Source organism: Cetorhinus maximus, chromosome 14 (assembly GCF_964194155.1).
Source record: "Cetorhinus maximus chromosome 14, sCetMax3.hap1.1, whole genome shotgun sequence".
Lineage (NCBI taxonomy): Eukaryota > Metazoa > Chordata > Chondrichthyes > Lamniformes > Cetorhinidae > Cetorhinus > Cetorhinus maximus.
In genome coordinates, this window is record NC_135892.1 from 7,083,031 (window position 1) to 7,109,303 (window position 26,273).

The window sequence follows — 26,273 nt, forward strand, 5'->3', positions numbered from 1 at the left end:
CTTAAATGAAATCTATCACAGAAAGCTCAGGAAAACAGAACAACTTAATGCCGTGGAGTGACTCCCAAGGGATCTTTTTGTCCCCAATCCTCCCCTATTAAAGGAACAGCATGCCCCTTTTCCAACAGAACCAAACGCCTGGTTGCAAAATGATGAGTGGACTATGACACCAGATAGATTGCACCCCAGACAACCATCCCGGCAAATTAACATTAGATGGAAAAGCCCACATGCCGTCCACTCAACAATTCATTTTTGCTGGATGTCACCATAGTAACAGGCTTTTGGGTGACCTTAGGGGAAAAAAGAGAAAAAAATGCTGCAGTGCCGCCTGGGGGGGTCTGGGACAGAATTTTGTTAAATGGACCAAAACCAGGCTTCTATTACATTTAAGTATAAAGAAACCAGCATCCAGCAAAAAATCACCAAGAGAACTGCATGCTTGTAACGAAGCCCACTCAATTGTAATCTATTTGGATGGAAAAATCAGGCGGCCTCTTATGTGTGCGCAATATTCCACCCAATTTCCCTCTATGTGCTTCACTTCGAAAATCCTCTAGATATATATGCGCACTAAGCAGAAAAGGCTGATGTATAGTTTTAAAGAGAAAGACAATAACAAGATGTAGTTAGAGCGACAGCAGACATTAATCTAAGTATACAATTGCCTGCTTTAAGCATTTCCAATTTCAGCCCAGGTTGTTGAGGGATCTCTTCGAGTTGACAACTGCTACTGTTGTGTTACACCATATTTCTTCAGCTATTTTCCTGGCAGTATAGGCCCCAAAGTTGCCAGCAAAATGGCCCAGTAAATGAAGAAATTACAGAACCATTTAAGAAAGGTGCACTCTACAGAAAGGTGGCTCTCCTACGGAAGCAACACCCATGTTTTTTTTTAAAACTACAGAAGGCTGAAGGGCCCTCGCCAGTTCTGTTTAACCCAGCAAAACCGTTGCGATTTAGTCGGCCCGTATGGGACTTTCCTGTTCAGTGGGGAAGGTTGCAGTCCCCCAGTAGAGTAAAACTATTTCTGACTTTAAGAGAGACGCAGCAAGCTAGATTTTCTAATTGGTAACGTCGAATTTTAATAGGTATAACCAATCAGAGAAAGAAGGGCAGTTTGAAAACGGAGGATTCAGGGTTACACGGGTGCAGGAAAGGCAGGGAATTCCTCAGCCATTTTGTCAGAAATGTGGTTTCCCAATGTCCCCATACAGGAAAAACCAGGTGGGCAGAATTGGAGGTGGATTTCAAGAAAGATTACTGAGCAATTTTGCAACATTTTCATCTTTTTCTTTCTGTTCTGACTTGTGGTTTGGAACCATTGTGGGAATGGCTGTTGCACAGCTATTTTTTTGGCAATAAGAACAACAGTGTCCACATGGGTTCTCCACTGGGAGTCATCCAATACTTTGTGCTTTTTGGAGGAAGACTGCCAATGAATTAAAGCAGGCAGTACAGATGCTCTGCTGCTGCTCTGAGAGCTCTCACATTCACATCCACAGGGGAAGAGAGGAACGCACCTTTTCAGTGCACTAAAAATGCAGAAACTCCAACTGCCAAGGGAAGATGACAACAAACATGATGGAATGAATGCAATGTGTTACAGTCTGGCTAGTCCTAAGGCTGGAATCACTCTGATTACAATATTGCATGCTCTAGATGGTGAACGAAAGTAGTCCAGCAGTATCAACAGCCAGTAGAGCCCGAATGACCGCAGCCATCGTGAGGCTGCTGTCAGGAAGAGATATTAATGTATATATTATTGGAAATCATTTTTTTTTAATAGAGCTCTAGTCTGTGTGTGTGTTAACTGGATTAAAGCCAGCTAGTTTGGGGGCTTTGATGTATAGTAGTTTTAAGATGTAAACAGAGGTAGAGGGTACACTTGCATTTTGTTGAATAGAGCATTCAAGAGTGGGAGTGAAATCTTGCACCTAGCTAGGAGACACCAAGCAATGTTTATATTACTAATAAAATTGGTGCTATGAAAAGGGGTTCAAAGGGCCTGGTGATACATTGAAAATTTACATACAAAGGGGAAGGCTGGGTATAACCTGAGAGGGTTTTCTGTGTGGAAGTTAGAGGCATGTAAGATTTAAGCCTGTAAGCCTACAGCTGTCTGCAAAGGAACCAGATTGAAAGGAACCTCATTTTGAATTTGTAAGGTGAAAGTGCTTTGCCTGGTGTCTGGTTAAGTCTATTGGTTATTATTGCCTTAGTGGAGATTAATTTGGGAAGTTGTTAAAAGTTATGATGGTAGAAATTTGTAGCCATGTGTATGTGTTTAATTTAGTTTGATATAAAAACCTCTCGAGAACTGGTGGTCTTATTCCCGAATTTAGAGCTGCAATTCAAAACATACCAATTGAAAATATAGGTTATAACAGTTGTTTAAAATTTTCCTCTGGGATTTTAAATAACTCAGCCTCTACAAACTGCTGTGTCATAACAATTGGGGGCTCTTGGCGAGATAATATTTATAATTCCTTGATTGGTTTGGAATTGGTGAATCTTAAGGTTATGAGTACGAGAAGCACTTTGAATTCTGGAGTTGGTGAGGTATTTTAGAAGTGGTGAGACTGCAAGGTGGCTTTGGCAATTGCTAAGACTTGTCTGGGAGTAGAAGACAAAACTCTGATTGGGTTGCAACAATTAACCAAGAGTAAGTTAACAGAGTTGGCAGATAAGTTAAAATTGGGGTTACCTGCGGGGACTAGGACATCAGATATAATTAAAAGTGTAGCACAGCCTCTACAGTTGGAAGTGAAACCTGACATTAGTGAGTCACAGCTGGAGGTAGTGAGACTTCAGTTACAGATGAAGACGCTTGAATTTGAACAAGCAAAGGAACTGAAAAAGACTTGAATTAGAAGCAAAGCACAGAGAAATGGCTTTTAAATGCGAACAGGTAGAATGGCAGGAGAGAGAAAGAAAACAGAAAAAGGAATTAGAAATTGTGAAGATAGAGAGAGAGAGGAAAGAGAAAAAGAGAGAGAATTCCAACTGAAAATGTTGGCAGTTAAAAAAGAGATGCCAGGAGTTGAGGAAGGACTTATTTCCAGAGTAGAACCCAGTCGGGAGACGTGCAAATTTAAACAAGCTCTTCCAAAGTTTGGGGAAAAAGATATTCAAGCATTCTTTATTTCATTTGAGAAGCTAGCTAAACAGATGATATGGTCACAGGAAAACTGGACGTTATTGTTAGTTTAAGTTGGTGGGTAAAGTGCACGAGGTATGTGCTTCGCTATCAGAAGAAATGTCGGTGAATTATGATGTGGTGAGAAGGGCTATTTTGAGTGCATATGAGATGGTTCCCGAAGCATACAGGCAGAAATTTAGGAATATGAGAAAACAGCCTGGGAAAACTTATCGAGTTTGAAAGAGTAAAACAAAGTAATTTTGACCGGTGGATACGGGCATTAAAAACAGAGACAACGTGTGCAGCTCTTAGGGAAGTAATTCTTTTGGAAGAATTTAAAGATTGAATCCCTTGGGTACTGAGAACCCATATGGAGGAACAGAGGGTTGATACTGTAAGACAAGCAGCTGAGACAGCTGATGAATATGAGTTAGAGATAAACCTTTTTTTCATTACCCTTTCAAATTGGAAAAGGATAAAAAGCGTGAAGGTGAAAGGAAGGTAGGTTGTCAGGGAAGAGGAGTAGTAGCTGGAAGTTCCCAGGAAGCTTTTGCTCAGAATAAACAGGAAAGTGCTGAAGGTAGAAGTGACATTCGAAAATTGAGGTGTTTTCAATGTAATAAGGTGGGGCACATGAAGTCAATTGGAAATTGCAGGAAAAATCTGTTGGAATTATTAGGGTACAGAAAAGCTCTGAAAGTAAAAGTCCTGTGGGTTCTGAGGTTCAGGCACAGGAGAAACCAATGGTTTGTGTAGAGGTGAAACAGGGAGAATCAGTGATAGGTGAAGAAGTGGGAGTGTGTTCACAGTTTACCCAAGGGAATTCTGAGGAGCAGGTTGCAGAAAAGTTTAAAGATTTTGTGTGTGAAGGGAAAGTCTTTCCATGTGTACAGAGTGGAGTAGGTAAAGATGTTGAAATTTTAAGAGACACAGGGACTAGTCAATCCTTAATGTGAGATAGTGATATTTGTTGTTCAAAGGGAGTATTGCAGGAACAGGTAATAATAAATGGGGTTCATGGAGATGCTAAATCTATTCCATTGTCGAAGGTAAATTTAAAGAGCAAATGGAAGGCAGGTGAAGTTACAGTAGGAATGGTGGAAAAATTGCCCATTGCAGGGGTTCAATTTATTCTGGGCAACAATATAGCTGGATTGCTAATATAGGTGATGCCTTTGGTAGTTGAGCAGCCTGTAGAAGTGTTTTCAACAGAAGTGTTTCATAAGGAACACCCTGGATTGTTTCCTGATTGTGTTGTAATGAGATCAAAGGCTCATAGTGAAGAACAAGATAAACAAGAAGGGCAGGCAGTTCAAAGGCAAGAAGTCCAATTAGCTGGCACTGTGTTTGATAATATTGTTCAAGAGGGAAGAATACAGGACAATTCAGCTGAAGTGTTTAACTCAAGGAGGTTAGTGGGGTTACATAAAAATGATTTTGCAATTAAAACAGTTATATCAGAAAGCTTATTCAGAAACAGAAGCAAAATGTATTCCGGTATGTTATTACCTTCAGGGAGATATTTTAATGAGAAAATGGAGGTTGGATCATGTCTCAGCAAATGAAAGCTGGAGGGAGGTGCATCAGATTGTTATCCCATTAGGGTATAGAAATGAGATTCTGAGAATTGCTCATGAAATTCCAATGGGGGGACATTTAGGAATTAGGAAAACAGGAAAAGATAGAGGTATTTTTTTCGGCTAGGATTGCATAGGGATGTAGTCAAATTCTGTAGAACCTGTCATACATATCAAATAACACGAAAACTATAAACAGTGATTAAGGCGGCATCTTTAATCCCAATACCAGCATTTGAAGAACCTTTTACCAGGGTCATGATTGATTGTGTAGGGCCCCTCCCCAAGACTAAAAGTGGAAATCAGTATTTACTGACAGTAAAGGATGTGTCTACCGGGTTTCCTGCAGGCATACCTTTAAGAAATATTACAACTAAGAGGATTGTGAGGAGTTAATTAAATTATTTTCAAAATATGGTTTACCTAAGGAAATACAATCAGATCAGGGGTCAAATCTCATATCACAGCTGTTTAAGGAAGTAATGAACAGTTTAGGGATAAAACAGTTTAAGTCAACGGCTTATCATCCGGAGTCACAAAGAGCTTTGGAAAGATGGCATCAAACTTTTAAAAACTATGATGAGAGCACACTGTCAGGATTATCCATAGGATGAGGATACAGGAATTCCATTTTTGTTATTTGATATTGAAGACGCTCCTAGTGCATCAACTGGTTTTAGCCCTTTTGAATTAGTTTATGGTCATGAGGTAAAGGGACCATTGAAATTGATTCATGAGAAATCGGTGGGTCAAAATTCAGAAACTATTCTCCTGGATGACGTATCAAATTTCAGGGAAAGATTGAACAGAGCATGAGAGTTGGCTAGGGAACATTTAAAGACATCACAGCAAATGAGGAAAGTGAAGGCAAATAAGAAAGCTAAAACTCGCAGTTTTGTTTCTGGAGAGAAAGTATTAGTTTTGTAACCAGTACTAGTGATTCATTAAATGCAAGATTTAGTAGGCCTGACAGGATTGAAAATAAATTGAGTGAAGTAATTTATTTAATAAATACTCCAGATAGAAGAAAGAAGCAGAGGGTGTGTCATGTAAATATGTAAAAAGTGCTTTGACAGGGAAGAGAAACAAAAAGAGGTATTAGTTATGGTGGATGAGAAAGAGGCAGAAGTACAGGACTCTGAAACTGATTTCCCTCTAATCAAATTGGATAATGAAGAGGTGCTTGAAAATTTAAATGAAATATTGAGTTACCTTCCAAACCTTTTGATTTAATTAAATCAAAGTGATTTGGAAAAGCTATTGCAGTCACACAAACCTATTTGTGGAAATTAGTTGGGAAAGACACATTTAATTATACATGATGCCTCACCACAGGTTTCATCTTCAATAAGGCGACATCCTTAGATTAAATCCGGCACAGTTATCACAAGTACAAAAAGAAATTGATTTCATGCTTCAAAATGATATCACTGAGTCTAGTTGCAGTAACTGGAGTGCGCCTATTGTACTGGTACCGAAACTGGATGGAACACAAAGACTGTGTGTGGACTATCGAAAGGTGAATGCGGTGACAAAAGCAGATTCATATCCTATACCACGGTTGGAAGATTGCATTGAGAAAGTGGGATAATCTAAATTTATCACAAAGATTGACTTGAGAAAAGGATATTGGCAGGTACCGTTGTTGGAGAGAGAGCAAAGGAGATATCAGCTTTTAGATATCAGCTTTTGTAATGCCCAAGTGGACTATGTCAGTTTAAAATCATGCCATTTGGTATGAAGAATGCACCTGTGACATTTCAAGGACTGACAAAGTAATTGCAGGTCTAAGCAAAGGTGCTGTTTCTATTGACCATCTAATATTTTTCAGTCAGGCGTGGGAGGAGCATTTACAGCATCTGGAAGAATTATTTACTCAAATACAAGGAGCTAATTTGGTGATGAACTTGGCTAAAAGTGAATTTGTAAAAGCGCAAGTTACGTATCTAGGCCATACCACCGGATATGGTAAAGTGGCTCTGAGAGATGCGAAAGTCAAGGCTATCATGGGTTTCCCAGTGCCTACAACAAAACAAGAAGTTTTGAGATTTCTGGGCATGAGTGCATTTTACCGGAAATTTGTACCAAATTTTAGCCATGTGGTGGCTCCACTAACTGAACTATGAAAAAGGAACAAGAAGTTCCAGTGGGCACCGGAGTGTCAGAAGTCATTTGATAGTTTGAAAGCTATATTAACGACAACACCAGTTTTGGCAGTACCCAATTATGCCAAGCAATTCAAGTTGGCTGTTGACGCAAGTAATATTGGCATTGGGGCTGTGCTGTTACAAGAAGATGACACTGGAATTGAAAAACCGATAGGGTATTTTTCACAGCAGCTAAATGTACAACAGAGAGGATATTCAACGATCAAAAAGAGACTTTGGGTTTGGTGTTAGCATTGCAGCATTTTGAAATTTATGTTGCAAAAAATTCAGCAAAAACAATTGTTATACAGACCATAATCCTCTAAAGTTTCTGGACAAGTTTCGAGATAAAAGTGCAAGACTTTTCAAATGGAATCTATTATTACAACCGTTTAATCTATGGATTGTGATGCTGGAAGAGAGAATCTGTTCGCAGATGCGTTATCAAGAGTTTGAAGCTTAAAGGAAAATTGGACATTTAAAAAAAACCTGGACGCTGAACTGGAGTGATTTCTGTTGATACCAAGGACTTGTATGTATTATGTTAATGCATGCATCTGGTAATGTAACAGCGTAATAAGTATCGGAGATAGTGTGAGATGGGTTATTAAAAAATGAAGCCATCTTTTAGAATTATGACGGTTCATTTTTCGATAGGAAGGGGGATGTCAGGAAGAGATATTACTGTATGTAATGTTATTGGAATTTTCTTTTTAAATAGAGATTTAGTCCGTGTGTGTTAATTGGATTAAAGCCAGCTAGTCTGGGGGCTTTGACATATAGTAATTGAGATGTAAACAGAGGTAGAGGGTACATTTGCATTTTGTTGAATTGAGCATTCAAGGGTGGGAGTGAAATCTTGCATCTAGCTAGGAGACACCAAGCAATGTTTATATTACTAATAAAATTGGTACTATGAAAAGAGGTGAAAGGGCCTGGTGATGCAATGAAATTTTACATACAAAGGGGAAGGCTGGGTATAACCTGAGAGGGTTTTTTGTGTGGAAGTCAGAGGCATGTAAGATCTAAGCCTGTAAGCCTACAACTGTCTGCAAAGGAACCAAATTGAAAGGAACCTCATTCTGAATTTGTAAGGTGAAAATGCTTTGCCTGGTGTCTGGTTAAGTCTACTGGTTATTGTTGCCTTAATAGAGATTAATTTGGGAAGTTAAAAGTTATGATAGTGGTGATTTGTAGCCATGTGTATGTGTTTAATTTGTTGTGACTTAATAAATGTTTCATTATATATCATGTGATATAAAAACTTCTCGAGAACTGGTGGTCTAATTCCTGAATTTAGAACTGCAATTCAAAACATACCAATTGAAAATATAGGTTATGACAGTTGTTTAAAGTTTCCCTCTGGGATTTTAAATAACTCAGCCTTTACAAACTGCTGTGTCATAACACTGCACAACTACAGGGCAATAGGGAACTGGATTCTCAAAATCCAGGTCAGCAGAGAGCTGGGTGCAGTGCTTAGATTTTATCTAAAGCTCATTTTCTGGCCTCACATTAAGTTTCCTCCTTGTTGAGTTGACCAAGAAAAATTGCATACAATAAAGGGTTTCCCTGGATACTAGGTGCAAAAGAGCTTCTGCGTTGGCTAATGGGCCTATATTTGAAATGCCAGTTTAGCCCGCGTTTAGTGCAGAATGGCATCTTGATAGAGGAGTTGAAGCTTGGGTCAGGAATGGTTCCCTGGAGGATCGCTAAGCAGCTGACTGCCGCTTAAATTGCCTGCTTGTACTCATTAAGCAGGGTAAACAGCATTTTAGTAGCTTTCTCTTGACTTAACACCTCTCCTAAAAACCACCAGATGAATCGGAGTAAACTAGTCATTGCAGAGGCTACTTAAAGTTATATCACCCTTTGCCATTCACTTGCTGCTCGAGGGTTGAAGAGGTCTTTTGAAATACTTCAGATGGTGTTCTGGGGCCCTTTGTCAAGACTTAACCAACACTCGATCAACATTTATTCTGGAAATTCTCTGAGGACTCCTCAGTGAGAGTGAGTGTTGTGTTACGCTACCTCATTTGACACATTTATAGCAGTCACCAAGGGAAAATGAGTACTTGGTCATCAGCATCTTGCTAAGAGTCCTCTTTGGTCTGCAGGAGGAATGGGTGAAGGAGATAAGGACAGGCAGAGCTGCTTCAGGAGAGAGACAGACAAGGAGAGCAAGGTGGACTCCTTCCTGACTCGACTCTTATACATCCCTGCTCTTTTTGGATCTCCATTATCATATCAGAGAATCAGTCTACCCTCTTTCTTGGTCCCTGAGCCATCCTGAAACCTACTGCCATGTGTTGGCCAGCCCACTGCACACCTTCAATGGAAGTAGGTTAGTGCAGCCCACATATACTGCTCCACAAAATTTTTTACCAGATCAGCACAAATGCTAAACTTTGAAGCTTTCTGTTTTAGCCTCTCCACTCAAATTCAAATTATAGTAATCAGCCATTGGGACCAAAGTTGTGTGCAAAAACCCATTCAGCAACTTTTTTTCACCCTTTCACCAAAATAACAATCCCCGGCACCTTTGGCTGCTATGCGCTCAATGTTAATCATTTTGGTCTGATATTTATCAAGCCTAAAAAAAAATTTACATTCAGCTTTCAAAAGGCCTTTGGCAAATTACCATAGGAGATTATTGAAGATAGTCATGGAGTGTAAGGCAAACTCGATTAACACGGTCGCAATTAGCGAAACAAAAAAATAGCAGTTAAGACAGTTTATCAGAATTGTTGGAAGTAGAAAGTGGTCTCACACAGTGTTGTGTTCTGGAATTACTTCTAATCACCATGTACATCAGAGTTAGATTTAGGACTAGACAGAATAGTGTCCAAATTCTCAGATAATACTAAAATAGGAATAAATAATTGTGTGGATCAAAGGAAGCTACAGGGAGATATTGATAAGGATTTTATATATATATTTAATATATATAAATGTGATGTATTGTATTTCAGTTTTAAAAAAAGGCAAGGATTATACTTTAAATGGAGGAAGGTTAGGTAATATGAGTGGAGAGATGTGGGGGTTTAGGTTCGCAAGACATTAAGGGAAACACCATAAATGACAGCTCATAAAAAAAAATGGCAAACAGAAAATTAATTTTTATGGCAAGTAGAATAGAATATAAAACTCGAAATTCAAGGTGAACCTATACAAAACCTTTGTAATTAAGCCCACAGTTAAGAGTACTGCATGCAGTTTTTAGACCAAATGGTATAGGAAAGTTGTTTAATTCACCAGATATTACAACAGATTCATTAAAATGCTGTCCGGCATGAGAAAATATAAATAAAAAGAGAAGCTTGGCAATTTGAGGCTACTTTTGTTAGAACTGAAGAGATTACAAGCTGGAACAAAAACAAAAATACCTGGAAAAACTCAGCAGGTCTGACAGCAGCTGCGGAGAGGGATACAGTTGACGTTTCGAGTCCGTACGACCCTTCATCAGAACACAAGCTGGTTTGCTTTTGGTGTTTAAAATTATGATGAGATAGGGTTGGGTAGATAAAAGCGGATCATTTCCTGGGACTCCATTTACAGTTGTGCCCAGGCCGAAGTAGAGAAACCTAAAGCCTAAAACAAAAACAAAACTCGCTGGAAAAACTCAGCAGGTCTGACAGCATCTGTGGAGAGGAAGACAGGGTTAATGTTTCGAGTCCGTATGACTCTTCTTCAGAACTAAAGGGAAGTAGAAATGTGGTGAAATATATACTGTTTAAGGGATGGGGGGTGGGAAAGGTGGAGCTGGATAGAGGGCCAGTGATAGGTGGAGGCAAAAGAGAGATTGCAAAGGATGTCATAAACAATAGGTCGAAGGGGTGTTGGTGGTGGTGATACTGGCTAAAGGAGGTGCTAGTGGTGACATTAAGGGTAGAAAGCAGGATGAGCAAGTGACGGATGGCCCTAATGGGGATGGGGTGGGGTGGGGGGGGTGAGGGGACGGTGCGGGAGAAAAGATCGAAATAGGCTAAAAGGCGGGGATAAAATAATGAGTGGAAGTAAATTTTAAAAATAATAATAATAGAAATAGGTGGGGAAAAAATACATATATAAAAATTTAAAAATAAATATTTGAAAAATGGGGGATCAAAAAGGGGTGAGGATGGAGGAAGTTCATGATCTGAAGTTGTTGAACTCAATGTTAAGTCCTAAAGGCTGTAAAGAGCCTAATCGTGCATTCAAAGGATTATCCTCCGCCAACTCCAGCATGATGCCACCACCAAACACATCTTCCCTTCACCCCCCTGTCGGCATTCGGTAGGGACCATTCCCTCCGGGAAACCCTGGTCCACTCCTCCATCACCCCCAACACCTCAACCCCTCCCACAGCACCTTCCCATGCAACCGCAGAAGGTACAACACCTGCCCCTTTACTAGCACCCTCCCCCCACCTCACCGTCCCAGGACTCCTTTCAAGTTGCACTTCCCTTAATTTGATCTACTGCATTCGCTGCTCCCAATGTGATCTCCTCTACATTGGAGAGACCAAACGTAGACTGGGTATCCACTTTGCGCAACACCTTCAGTCTGTCTGCAAACATGACCCAGACCTCCCTGTCGCTTGCCTTTTCAACACACCACCCTGCTCTCATGCCCACATGTCCATCCTTGGCCTGCTGCAATGTTCCAGTGAAGCTCAACGCAAACTGGAGGAACAGCATCTCATCTTCCGATTAGGCTCTTTACAGCCTTCCGGACTTAACATTGAGTTCAACAACTTCACATCATATATATTTATTTTTTAAATTTTTATTTATATATTTTTCCCCACCTACTTCTATTATTATTTAAATTTATTTCTACTCATTGTTTTATCCCCACCTTTTAGCCTATTTCGATCTTTTCTCCCACACTGTCCCCTCCCCCCACTTGCTCATCCTGCTTTCTACTCTTAATGTCACCATTAGCACCTCCTTTAGCCAGTATCATCACCATCAATGCCCCTTCGACCTTTTGTTTATGACATCTTTTACAATCTCTCCTTTGCCTCCACCTATCACTGGCCTTCTATCCAGCTTCACCTGTCCCACCTCCCTTAAACAGTATATATTTCACCATATTTTTACTTCTCTTTAGTTCTGAAGAAGTCATACGGATTCGAAACGTTAACTCTGTCTTCCTCTCCACAGATGCTGTGAGACCTGCTGAGTTTTTCCAGCAATTTTTGTTTTTGTTTCAGATTTCCAGCATCCGCAGTACTTTGCTTTTAGCTTAAACCTAAAGCCTATCCTGCTTAGGGATGCTAATTTGAATGGGAATGTTTCATGGTGAAAAGGAAGGAGGAAAGAGAAAACTGGATAAATAAAATTATAAACTGTTGAGGGTCATTCACACAAAACTCACCCAGTCAACACACATTACTAAGTGATCACAAACTTTCAAATTTCGTCATAATTTTCTTCTTGAAGAACAAAAATGTTTAAAATATTCCCCCTCCCTCCCCTTAGTTAGAAAATAATCAGTTAAAAACTGAAAGTGACTGTAACAAAGTCTGAGAGAACATGAAGCTAATTAGCAGCTAAATCTTAAGTCACCTTGTCTGATTTCATATCAATGATAACCACTGTTAGAGCCACCACTGCCAAAATAACCAGCAAGTTCAGTATGTTATAAATGACACCTATGATACTGGCAAATAGTTTGTGCTACTGGCTCTGTATGGGCAGCTGACTGTAATAACCGTGGACATTGTAAGTGGCAGAGGCTGTACCTACACTCAGCTTTTGATTCATGTCTGTATTGAGGACTGCCATGGATGTGGATCTATACTTGATAATAGACCTAGTCACTGATAGATGCTCTACAGCTGAGACTGCTTGTGTATGTGAATAATAATAAAAATTACAGGCAGACCATGTTATTTTGCTCCCAGTAGTCACAGAGTGAGATTACAATTAGGGGTAACATGAAAGTACTCTCATCCTGCTTTATTAAAACAAAATCCATCCACTGAGCTTGAACAAATGTTAAGCTTTTCCACATGTCTCAGCTTAAAGAACTGATATGCGTAAACCAGCGGTTTGTGTTCCTCATGGATATAATTTGCATCTTAAAGCCAGAATGAATGAGTTCTATCAGTGGAATCACTGCAGGCTTAGCTGGCCATAGTTTAGTGCTCTATATTTAAAAAGGGTTTGTGGCAGTCAACCGTAAAAGCAACAAAACAACACATTGCACGGTTTAGTCTAAGCCCATATAAAACATGCAGAGCTGCTCATGGCCACTGCAATTAAGACTTTCACCACCACTGGACGTCCCAAATCACTTTACAGCCAATGAAGTACTTTTGAAAGGTAGTGTTCTGTAGGAAACATGGCTGCCAATTTGTACACAGTAAGCCCCTAAAAGCAGCACTGTGATAATGCCCAGACAACCTGTTTTTTTTTTAATGTTGATTGAGGGTTAAATATTGGCCAGGACAATCAGGGTAACTCCCTTGCTCTTTAAAATAGTGCCATGGAATCTTTCACGCCCACCTTAGAAGGCGGACAGGGCCTCGGTTTAAAGCCTCATCCAAAACATGGTACCTCCAACAATGCAGCACTCCCTCAGTACTGCATGAGTGTGGCAGCCTTGATTCAGCTGATAATTGATTCATGCTTTTTTGTGGTCAAACAGGTGCACACTATGGTGTTTTAAAATCACATACACCCCAGTCTTGGGCATGTTCCAGTCCAAGTATTTTACAATATGTAAAAACTGTCCTGATAATGCAGGGAAAATTATGAAATTATCAAGTCCTCAGATAAGTAGGAAAATTGGCAGAAATGCCACAGTATTCACCATCCTACAATACTGTGACAAGTTGTGCCGCTGACAGACATATTAAGGTCCTGTCAAATCAACAGTATTGCACATGAGGAAAGGTTTGAATATGCTTACGTTTATATCGGCCCATGGCACTCATGCAGGAGAAGCTGCAATATTAATAATGTTACATTACTTATAGCAACAATTAATTGAGATGATCTGCTGGTTTGCAAATCTGTGACAGGTGTGAATTCTGATATGAAGATGTGAGGGGGTTAAATCCCCTTTAGAAGTATTTAAATCATACATGCCCCACTCTTGAACATGTTCAAGTCCAAATATTTTACAATATGTAATTGTTCTGATAATGCAAGGCAAGTTGCAAAATGTTCAAAAGATCAAGGCCTCAGATAAGCAGGAAAATGAGCCTTCACTTGGGCAGTAAAAAAATTACATTTTATTTTGGAAAGTAAAAGGGGAATCTGATTTTACATGCATATATCTGACCCGGTGGGTTAGCTTTTTAAAGATATTTGTGATGGTTAAACCTTCTCTCTTTTAATGTTGCTCCACAAATTCAAGGAAGTAACATTCATATTATCTTATCGCCCCAATTCCTTTTACTAACACCTAAATGTGTCAGTCATCTGACATGATGACAATATAAACACTTTGTCAGCGTGGCTTAGTCATAACACTCAGCTCCCGAGTCAGAGAGGACTTGAGAACATAACCTACATGAACATGACACTTCACTGCAGTACTGACAGAATGGTTAAACCGAGGCGCCATCTGCTTGTTGAGAAGCACATAAACATCTCATTGCACTATTCGAAGATGAGCAGAAAGTTTTCTCGTTGTTGTGGCTGGCATTTATATCAGAGCCGACATGAAAAAAAATGATCAGATCATTCATCTCATTGTTGTTTATGGGACCTTGCTATTCTGAAACTGGCCATCACTTTTAGCTGCATAACAGTGCCTGTACTTCAAAAAATAATTTAATAGTTTCTAGGGATGTGTGCACTATAATCATGATTTCCTGCATGCTTAGTTTTTAAGATATCCAGAAGCTGTTGAAAGATTGTCCCCTGTTAAGTATGGGGAAAGCGTAATTAAACACTGGGGGGTATTCAATGGAGGCGATGGGAGTCTCACCTGCTGGCTGGAGAGCTGGCGAGAGCCTCACAATGCCTCTTTTAGGGAAGGGCCGCTGAATTAAATGCCACTCAGGCACTTAATTGGACAGTGGCCAGCCTTCCCTGGGGTCAAGGATCCTGGGGGCGGAAGTCCAGCCTACTGTGAGCTGCCTACCAGAGGCCAGCAGCTCTATTGAAGGAAGCGTCACTGGGGAGGTGGTGGCAGCTGCCGATACAACAACACAAGGCCTGGTATCGTTGCTAGATCCCAGGCCACAGATGAACTATGCCATAAGGAAGGTCATGGGGGAGGGGATTGGCTCCCAGCAGGCAGCCCCCCTTCCCGATGCCAGTTCCTCGATCAGTCGGAGTACCTTTGAATGAGGGAGTCCCGCAGAAGTACAGAAGCAAACCCCAAAAGGGCTTACTTGTAGAGCTCCCCACGTCGTGAGCCCCCTACCTGCCATTGGCTTAATACCAGCAGCATCGGAATAAGGCCCTTAAGTGGATATTAATTGCCTCTCAGGGGTCTTCCCATCACAGACTTAATTGGGGTGGAGGTGGGAAGGCGGCAGGGTCCCCACTCTTCTGCCTGATTAAACCCCCCCCCACCCCCACCAAACTCACCATGGGAGAGCGCATTAAATTCCACCCATCGTTTTAATAATTCTCCTTACATCCTGAGTATCTTCCCCCGCTGTAGTGCTTCCTCCTTCAGTGAGGCAATATAGGCAAAACCACCATCAGAACTGTCCTCCAGCTAAATAAAAGGATCCTGGGGGCGGAAGTCCAGCCTACCGTGAGCTGCCTACCAGAGGCCAGCAGCTCTATTGAAGGCAGCGTCACTGGGGAGGTGGTGGCAGCTGCCGATACGACAACACAAGGCCTGGTATCGTTGCTGGATTCCAGGCCACAGATGAGTTATGACGTGAGGAAGGTCATGGGGGAGGGGATTGGCTCCCAGCAGGCAGCCATATAAATGCCCATATAAATGCCATCTTGGGGGGAGTTCACCATTACAACCTAATGGACAATAACTTGATGTCAAAACAATGGTGAGATTAGATGCACTCATTTCTATTTATTCACAAATGGTATAGCTATTTCAAGTGAGTGAAAGAGGCGCAGATAAATCCAAAAATTCAGAAGCTGCAATCCGAATTGTGCCATTCTGTCATTAGCTTCACAACAATGGGATCCACCCTCTGGTTCCCCACTTAGATGCATTGAATGGTCTTAAGTTCCTGTATTTGCAAGCTATATATGAACAAGACTCACCACAAAAAGTTGTCTCATCGTTTTCATTTTGAGCACCCTTTCAATGATGTGAAAGTGTTCGTACTGTCAATCAACCTCTTTAGCACTGAAAATTAACTATTACAGGTATGGAGTCTCATTCCTTCAGGTTTCAATTGTTGTTGGAGATTTTACAAAATTTGAGAACACGAGAGAAGCTGGATTAACACAGTTGCAAGGGATTTAACTTTTAAAGCATTTTTATTACTCTTCCCTTCCCCCCCCTTTTTTTTCATTTTCCATATCTGATTTGACATTAAATTCACCCACTCTAACTTACCCTTCCTTCTCAGTCCTTACGCTGTTAACTTCATAAACCTTCAATTTGATTAATGAAATACACAGTTGCTTGCCCAGTTTACTTGGGTCCCAGTTTCCCTCTCATTGCACCATTACCAACTCGGACTTTCAGAAACTTGTCAGGCAAAAAATGCAAAGGCCTAAACATGCAAGGGCAAGTCTAATGTAGGGCAAAAACTTTGAGATGCCTTGCTACATCAAATTATGCCCCAGTATTTTTGTCTAAGAGCGAGGCACAGCAGTCTGTCATGCACCACTTTTAAAATTTACAGAGTCCAAAGTCACCAATCCTCACCCACTAAGTCTTGGTGCTAGAAAGCGAGAAAATGCCCTCAGCAGCCAGGCCACCATTGTGGAGGGGAAACCCCTCCACCAGGTGACCTGTGGTCAGGCAGGCAGGGAAGGCTTCAAAGCCTGCTTGGAGCACTGGCTCCCTGGTCTGCTACTAGGAGGCCACCTCCAGGAATCTGGCATGTACCTGATGCCTGGGGCGGGGCGGGGGGGGGGCGCGGGAGACTGTAGGCTGCCTAGAAAATGCCAGTCTGTGACAACAGTTCTGAAGTAGCCATTTAATCCCCTTAATTGGCTACCCACTGCTCACAGATGGGTAGCCCTGCCAACCCGCAAGCACCTCTGGCAAAATGACCCTTGAGCAGGACAGTGTTGACAAAGTGGAACACTGGATGGCTGCAAGAATTTTCATGCCTGGCTGCTTGTGTGCTCACCCCCATATGGGACTAAAAATCCTGCCCCAAAAGTTACCGGCCTCCGTTGCAAAGGTTAGAACACCAATATTGAAATCTAATGTGCGAAATTACTAAGTAACTTGCACTGAATTTTACTGTTATTCCAATCCAGAGGGTTAAAGTCAAAGCCTCTGTTCAAAGGTATATTGTTCACATATTCTGATCACACTGTCCATGTGAATATACATGCATTGTCTCAATATTATTTGATCATTTGTTTTATAAGTCAACACTTATCTGCAGTTTGTTCTTTGTCTACTCTAAGTACTACACAATTACAATCTAACAAACTTTATCCAATTAATGATATCATTATTTAATGCCAATGCTCCTTAAAATTATAACTTCAATTCCTCCACTTAATGAACCATATATAGTAGGATGACTAATTGGTACATTTGTAGTAATCCAAAGCAAATGTTCAAGAACAAAGTGGTTACAAGTATTCTGCAGCTTCCGCGTACAAGTTTTCTTCCACATGACACTTATAGTTACTAAAGTGATGGTATATGTATAAATATGGGGCTTACGCACATTGTCCATTTTTGAAAGTGATCCAGTATCTGCTGAGTGGAAGGTTCATACCAGGTTTAGGAAAGTAATGATTTTTTTTTAAAAAAGTTACTGAAAGCTAAAATTCACAAATGGAAAGACACAGAAGGTCCAGTGTGAATTTACAGCATCCTACTTACAGCAGCAATGAGAGAGTAGGAGTGGTGGATTAAAAATTTGACAAGGTATGAAACTTAAAATTTCTGAATTCAGAACCTACAATACACACATCTTATTGTAAGCAGTGTAAAGTTACTTATTTGATTTTTGTTGTATTTGGGTGCAGTTTCATATTCCAGTACTTTTGGTTTTTTTTATATTGTAGACTGACTAACTTATCATTAAAATGGTTGTTTCTTTTCTTCTCTGTAGTTCACTGAGTTCCCAATTATTGTGATTAAAATTCAGTTACAATCAAACACAGCAGAATATTAATATTTAATTGAATTGATTCAGTCTAGTCTCGATTTCATGTTTAACCAATGCTTAATTGATTAACACTCAAATGCAGCTCTATTATTCCAACTTTCCCACTGATGTTCCTCCCTTTACAAGTAAACAAGAGGTCTTAGAAATTTGACTGTGCTCAAAAACAGGCTCATAGGGGCAAGAGCCAATTGAACTGGTGCCGGCAGCTCATTGTAAGTGTTTCAGGCAGTGCATTATGTAGCAGCATTTGAAAGTCTTTCAAATGGGCACGTATTTGTGAAATGACTACATTGCTGGTCCTGCTTAATACTGGTTAAGCTTCCAACAGGATTTGTTATGTAATCTCCAAACAAGGAGGAGGCAAGGAAGGGAAAAAAAATCTCAACAGTGGAAAACACCCAACACACATTTTTTTGTAATTGGGTTGATATCATTGCCAGTGAATAATGTACCTTTCTGCTTTTGGAATCCAGTGGTAGCATCAAACTAGAGCAAACAATACATCACCACTTGTGAAATACTGCTCTTTATAACCTGCCCCGAGCATTTATTCGTTCATGGGATGAGTGTGTTACTGGCAAAGCCAGAATTTATTGTCCATCCCTAGGTAGTGCTGAGCCACCTTCTTAACAACTGATTGGCTTGCTAGGCCATTTCAGAAGACAGTTAAGGGTCAACCATATTATTGAGGGTCTGGAGTCATAAGACCTGGTAAGGATGGCAGACTTTCTTCCCTAAAGGGACAGTGAACCAGATGGGTTTTTTATGACAATCTGGTAGTTATATGGTCACCATTACTGATACTAACTTTTTGTTCTAGATTTGTTAATTAACTGAATTTAAACTCCCCAGCTGCCATGGTGAGATTTGAGCTCACATCTCTCACTCATTAGTCCAGCAAGATAATCACTAGGCTTCTGTTGCTGGCATTCTATTTTTCATCTTCAGCTACTTCTCTGACTTCAATGAGGTGGTCAACTTAGTGTCAATTTGAAACATAGAAAGATTTACAGCACAGAAGGAGGCCATTTGGCCCATTGTGTCCATGCCAGCTGAAAAAGAGATATCCAGTCTAGTATCCCCTTTCAGCTCTTAGTCTGTTATTTTTGTCAAATTATGGAGATGTTTGCACAGTCTCAGCTGGCAGAAAGAGGAGAATTTATGCCTGTTAGTCCAAGTCAGATTTGACCTATGTTCTGTGTAAAAGGGGAATATTTTCCATCGTAGCAGTGAAGCACCATTCAGTCCCTTTCAAAATTAAGAATCGAGCTAATCATCCCATTCTGTAGATTAAGACAATGCATGTTAATCATTGTTTAGAAACACAAAAATTAAATCTAATTAAATTAGATTTATGGTATCAGTGTCTCGCCAGCAACTAGAGGTGACTGAATTAGGGTGCTGCTAAATGTAACACTTTGGAATAAAACATTAATGTTACATTTTAAAATGCACACTAGATGGTCTTAATACATAGTTTTACATTTTTATTCTGAATCAACATTTAAAATTTTAAAAATTAATTAGGGCTGTGCGTAAAATAAATGTATTACTACAAAATGTTTCAAAGTAATTATTAGTCAATTAGAATCACCTTTGTTTTCCCTACAAAGGTAAGTATTTTATGCACTGGTGCACTGTAAATGAACTAAAACCCTGTTTCAGCAACCTTTAGTATCCATTCCCTGACAAAACACTCCACAGAGTAAAATCAGCATGTATAAAAAGGAAATGAAAAGGTTTGGGAAAATAATGACTGCATTAGATAAATGATCCCATGCACAATTTAACTTGACCATTCCAGAGGAATAATTACTTACTGCGAATACAGTTTAATCTCTACGTTATCTTCACTTTATTGTCAATGGAGTTCAAGGTTCCTGTGCTGAGAAGCCAATTTAGTTGGAGGCAAGAAAGGAAACATAAAACCTGCTGAGTGACCCGTTTTTTTGGGGGCAGCTCTTGTTACTTTGCCTGATTTCCAAAACACATCCTAGCGTTCCAAAATCTGTAGAGCTGTATCTAAATTCAAATTAAGTGATAGATGAAGTTTCTAGGACACTTAACAAATGATGATTTTTGAAATTTTGCAGTTAAACCACAAGGGCCAGGAAGGAACAGGTTGGATTCCTTGTGCATTTCCAATTATATAACAGGAACTGCAGTAGGACATTTAACCCCACAAGCCTATTCCGCATTTCTCAGCTGGGGTGGGATCAGGGTTGGTATAATTGGCTGAGGCCCATCTCCAACCCAAGTTTGGGTTTGGTGGGGGGTGGGGGCAAGTGGATAAGGGATCCTCCCCCTTTAGGGGATTGGTGAGCATGGACTGCCATTGGATTGGTCCATGATTATGCTTGGGAAAGTACTGCAGTGGTTTGCCATTGCCTTCTGCAGTATGGCTGAACAGGAAGCTCTCCTGCTGCTACCTCCCGCCATCAAGCATATTGGATGGATTTACAGCCTGATAATCAACCTGTTCGGCCAGTTATGAACACACCTTCAATGGCCATCAAGTCCCAGAGTGGGTCTTGAAACCAGAGGCAGCATATTGCACTCGTCGGGCGGGTGCCCAAACCGAACAAGCATAAAATGATGCATGATGACATCGGGTTAGTGTCCCGACATCATTGCGCACTCACGTGATATTTCGGTCGGTGGGCACACCTGCCAGTCGACAATTAACCGGGCTATTATGGTCATTAAAGTACCAATTGAATTAATTCTTTTGCTTCCCGTCCGACCTTATGGTTGGTGGGCAGGCAAAAAGGCCAAGTGGCCTTTGGATTTTTTGCGAAATCTCATCCATGGGCAGAATGAGGTTTCATTCAGTGATTTAAAAAAAAATTTCAAAATAATTTCTACTATGTCCCTGCTCATGTGACAGAGTCACAAGGGGACATGTTATAAACATTTTAAAATTTTTTTTTCCCCGAAATCTTCATCTCCCTGAGGCAGCTCTGTGCCTCAGGGAGCTTTTCTTGCGTGCATCCGCGCACACAAACGTGACCTTGCTCGCTCGCCCTCCTTCCCCCGCCCACGCCCTCCTCCGCCAACACAGGCAGTGCTAAGCACTGCAGCACGTGTTTCATAATGGGCGGACATTAATTGCCCCACCGTGAAATCGTGGTCGGGCCCCGACTGCAGGCAGCAGTCGGCTTCCTGACAGCTCCTGCTCTCTCCTGCCGAGCCCACCCAATGAGGGCAAAATTCTGCTCCAGAGCTTCTGGCCCAGATACGGCGGTTACCACTGCACCATAAACCCTCCAGATAAGAGAGTGTGGGAGGAAAAAAGAAACAAAGAGTTCCTGTTTACCTAGTGCTAGACAATAACTCCAATAGAAAGTGGGCATATGGCTATGTAAGATAAAGAGTGAATCGAACTCAGCTATAGTACCTGCCACAGTCATTTCATGTCTAAATCACACATGATAGGTGACCATTTAGATATGGCATTGAGTAAAGTAAGGATATTGATATTTGCAGATCCATTACTCTGTGAAGAGTTATTTGTTGGTGGGGTTGGTGGGAGGGAGTGGAATTAAAAAGGACATTGAAGTGTAGCTATACAGAAGAATATTCAAAAATCTACAAGGGAAAGTTTAATTGTGTAAGGGAAATGGCTGGACAGACCTTCATATATGCTTTAAGCTTTAGATTAGTTACTGGGCCCAATTGTTTCTTTATTCTACTGATGCCACTGGCAGCCTTATAATTCAAAATACAATTAAGGCAAGCACAAAATGTTTCCCCATTTTATACTTGGGCTGATGCTTTGATCACATTAGTGGCCAGAGGAAAATGCAATTGCTATTGTTTCCAAATATTATAATCACCCTACTTCTCTGCTGTTATCTTGTTCTATGCTCTGGCAATCCTTACAGATGGTATTTTAAGAAGGCAAAAAAAGATCTCATTGGAGAGTAAAAATAAATGGCAGTGATAGCTTCTAATATTCTCCATGTGGTGATATCCCATTAACTCCAATTTTCACAGGGGAGGAACTCCAGCTGCATCTTATCCTTGTGCATAGCTGGTGTGATACTCATACTTTAGTTTGAAAAAATGCTACACATCGAACAGTTTAAAAAAAAGTCTGTGCATACAATTAGTAAGAGTTGCAATATCCTTGATAACATAACTCAGTTGTCACAACTCGACAGCTGACATGCTGTTGAAGATTTACATCTTGCACTCATCAGGACAGATGCAAGAGTACCAAATTTCAAAGGGAACAACAATTTATACTGCATGAGAAAAGGGTGCTGATTGGTTGGCAGGTGGATGATTGGTTGAGGCTTTGCCATGGAGACTGCACCAGGGAACAGAACAAGTCCAGGCATTGCACCTATTTCAATTGAACAAATGCATGGGAGACAACTGTTCCCTGGTGCATTCCCCATGGCAATGCCTCAATCAGAGTTAACTTGTCTTTTTATTAATTTAAACAACAGCTTGGGGGAATAACTGTTCCCTGGTGCACTCTCCATGGCACCTCCTCAACCAGAGTCAACTTGCCAACCAATCAGCACCCTTTTCACATGCAGTATAAATTGTTCCCTTTGAAATTTGATATTCTTGCGCTTGTCCTGAAGAGTGCATGACAAAAAGCTTCAACAACATGTCTCTTTGTCCAGTATTACTCAAGTTCTGTACTACCAAGGGTCTCTATAAAGAATACTGCTCCTTTAATAGCTAAAAAAAAAATTCGCTTTTTCTTTCTGTTACAGATTATCATAGTTAATTTTAGTATAGCACTGAATTCTGTCAAACCAGACAAAACTAAACGCTTGATGAACTAATCATTCATAACGGATAGAGAAGACAGAAGGGCTTTCTAAGTATAACTATTTATGTGGCCCTCATGAGTTAGTGTGCAAATCTGGACATCTATACCACACTAAAGCATTATTTAAGTCTCTATCTCCCCAATACCTCACTCAATCCTCCATTGCCTCTGATTTGTCATGATGCTCATCAAACACATAGTATTGCCACAGCAGAAATTTCCACCAACTAAATATTGGAAAGACAGAAGCTATTCCCCACAAACTTCATTCCTTAGTGACCAACTCCACCCCTTACCCTGGCCACTGTCTCAGGAGAAGTAGATCTTTTAGAACCTCGGCACCATTTTGGCCCTGGTCTGATTTCTGACCCTATATCCTCCTCTTCACCACTGGACCTCCTTTCAGCTCTATAACATCACCTGTCTCTGCCCCTGCCTCAGCTCAATTGCTGCTGAAATCCTCATCACTGCCTTTGACACCTCTAGACTCAGCTATTCTAATGCTCTCCTGATTGGTGTCACTCCTTGAACCCACTATAATAAAAGATCTCTGTATCCCACCAATTCTGGTCTCTTGCACATCCCTGATTTTTACTGTTCCAGCACTGGCAGCCTTCAGCTTCCCAGGCCCCAAGCTCTGGAATTCCCTCTATAAACCTCTCAGCCTCTCTCTCCTTTAAGATGCTCATTAATACCAACCTCTTTAACCAAGCTTTTAGTTGCCTCTCCTAATATCCCATGTGGCTCAGTTGTTTCATAATGCTCCTGTGCTACACTTTGAGGCATTTTAACTGTTTTAAAGCTGCTATATAAATGCAATTTGAAGTAAAAAGGAGAAACGGGCAACATGCAGGGGAGGTGTATTGCCAAAGAGTGTCATTACAGCGAGATTCCAATTTCAGAGCAGTCCTGCCGGAGGCCGAGATGAGAGTTGCCGATCCATCCTCTTAACTGCAGTACAAATGGATCTCAGGTGACACAGCTGGGAATAACTGATTGATCTTTATTCCCAACAAAAAAAATTTATGGGGACACCAGTCAAAATATTTTTTTAAAAAGCTAAACAGTGTTACATTGTCAGACCATTTGTATTACAATGGACAGGCAGTATAGGGCTTCTGCTCCATAATCTCCTACAACGTTAGTTCTCAATCTCATTCTATTTAGGAATGCACTTCTGAAAGATGCAGGAAAAACTGGAGGATCTGTTGCCACACATGCATTTCCTTGTATGCAGATTACAGCAGCATTGATTGATGAATGTGCAAAATCAGAATAGAAATATAAAATGGTTCTGTGATTTGCTAAAACTCAAGAACGATTAGTGGAATGTACAGCACACTAACCATATAATGCCAATATTGATCTCCATGACATAAATGAAGTATCTTCAGAATAATCAGTAGGAGGGACAATTGTTCACAGATTTGATATGTACTCTACCTCTTCACTTAATTATATTTGTAATATATAATAATTTCCCTACTTATCAAGGTTTCATAAAAAAAAGTTCATGACCGTGTTTTTCTTGTTGACTCTTCAAACCCATTGAGAGCCTTTAGAAGAAAGCATTTGTTTTAAAATTCAAAGAGTACAATTACATTTGAGTTAGCTAATAAAAAGGGAGGGGGTGTTATATTGCAACTAGTAATGATGGAGATCCAACGAAATCAAACCACACAGTGCCACGCAGTGATGGAATGCAGATGTGAATACAAGTGTTGAAGGTTTGAATATGAAAGTGGCATTTACCTTCGGAATGCATGATACAGCCGTCGACTCGGACAGCCTTGGATATGTGTATGAACTATATGCATGTCCAGTGGGATGTGTTGACTTAAATGCACTGGCAGCATATGGCACACTTGGTTCCTGCAGTCCAGATCCTGATTTTGATCTCTGTCTCATAGTCGGTTGAGGACTTGTCTGTATGACATAGGATGACTTTGGTCGTTTGTCCAAGTCTTCCTTTTGGGGTTCTGGGCCCCAGTCTTTCTCTTTGTATTCCAATTTTTCCCTAGGAATTTCTCTTTGAACATTTCTAGAAGGTGTACTTTGTAGGTGTCTCCTGTGAACTGGTGGTGACCTTTGAACTCTTGGGGAGTCCCTGCTTGCCACAATGTGGTCTGTTGGCCTAATTTTTGACACCAAATATGTATAGTAGTCTGGTGGCAATCTACCAAAATCTGCCTTGTGTACGTTGTCTTCTAAGTAATATGTTTCTACAGATCGAACTCTGTTAGAATCCTGGCCATTTTGTTGAGCAGCTTTGTTATATTTGAGATGTCTGTCCCAGTCTTCAGCAGGATTGCTCTGTTCTTTGCATATCCCTGCTGTAAAATCTTTTGAAGGTTCAATATCATATGAGTGTCTGAGATAATAATGGCTGTAACCATTTTCTTCAGGACTGCACAGGCTATGGTTGGAATTTTTCTGTGGTGGAGCAGGAGGACTCTCCCTACGTAGAGAGTTTGAGCGAGTTACAGAAATATCATTGAACTCTTCCAAAAGGCCATTTAAAGAGGTGTCTTTCCATGCTCTGTTTCCTCTGACTATAGTCTGTAACAAAAAATAAATCAGTTAATATAGACGGAGGATACACAATCATGCTTAATATCAGAACAATGTCAATGCTTTAAAGCTCAATGTAATCCTTTGTTTAGAACAATCTAGTTTCACAGAGAAAAATTGCAAACAATTACAAATATTTACACTTATTCTTATTTTAAAACGTCTATCTGGTGTTGGGCTGTGTTGGTCCATCTGCTTTGTATGGTCTGATTGGACTGTCAATCCAATCCTTTCCACTTGGTCTCAAATATTTAGCTGAGAACTGCCAATGAGGTGGTAGATGCGACTCAACTCTGATCAACTGGGATGGGGGTTTGAGTGATGGGTGGATCAGGAAGGTTAGGAACACAATGCATTTAATTTTCAGAGTAACGGTGGTACTCTCAGTGATGAACTTCGCTCTGCATTGTTCTTCCCTTTGTTTGGGCCCCATTCTTCAAATGTGGAAATGAAACTGAAAATGCTGAAAATTTGAAGAAACAAACAAAACTGTTGGAAATACACAGCACATCAGTCATCATCTGAAAAACAAAGTGATCATGTAATGTTTGGAGTCTGCAACCTTTATCATGGACTTATGTACTTTCTCACATTTTCTGTTCTTATAAAATATTCTACCTATCAAATATTTTCTGCTGGATAATATCAATGAAATGTTCAAAATAATTTTGATGGTAATTCACAGTTACTGAAGTCAAATTACTGGATAATTTGAAAATATTTAGCATAAAATCATCACCTTGTGTTATTCACATTACTTAATTTAAGTTGTTAGATCATTCAATTTTCACCACAGAAAATGACTGAATTATCAGAA

General features: G+C 40.4%; 1 protein-coding gene across 1 annotated transcript in view; it reads right to left on the reverse strand.

The window, feature by feature from the left end:
• pak5 (p21 protein (Cdc42/Rac)-activated kinase 5) overlaps positions 1–26,273 on the reverse strand; it is a 193,199-nt gene that overhangs the window by 24,822 nt on the left and 142,104 nt on the right. Inside the window, exon 3 of the mRNA XM_078556439.1 lies at positions 24,638–25,444. Within this exon, the coding sequence (XP_078412565.1) occupies positions 24,638–25,444 (807 nt within the window). The remainder of the gene's footprint in view (positions 1–24,637; positions 25,445–26,273) is intronic.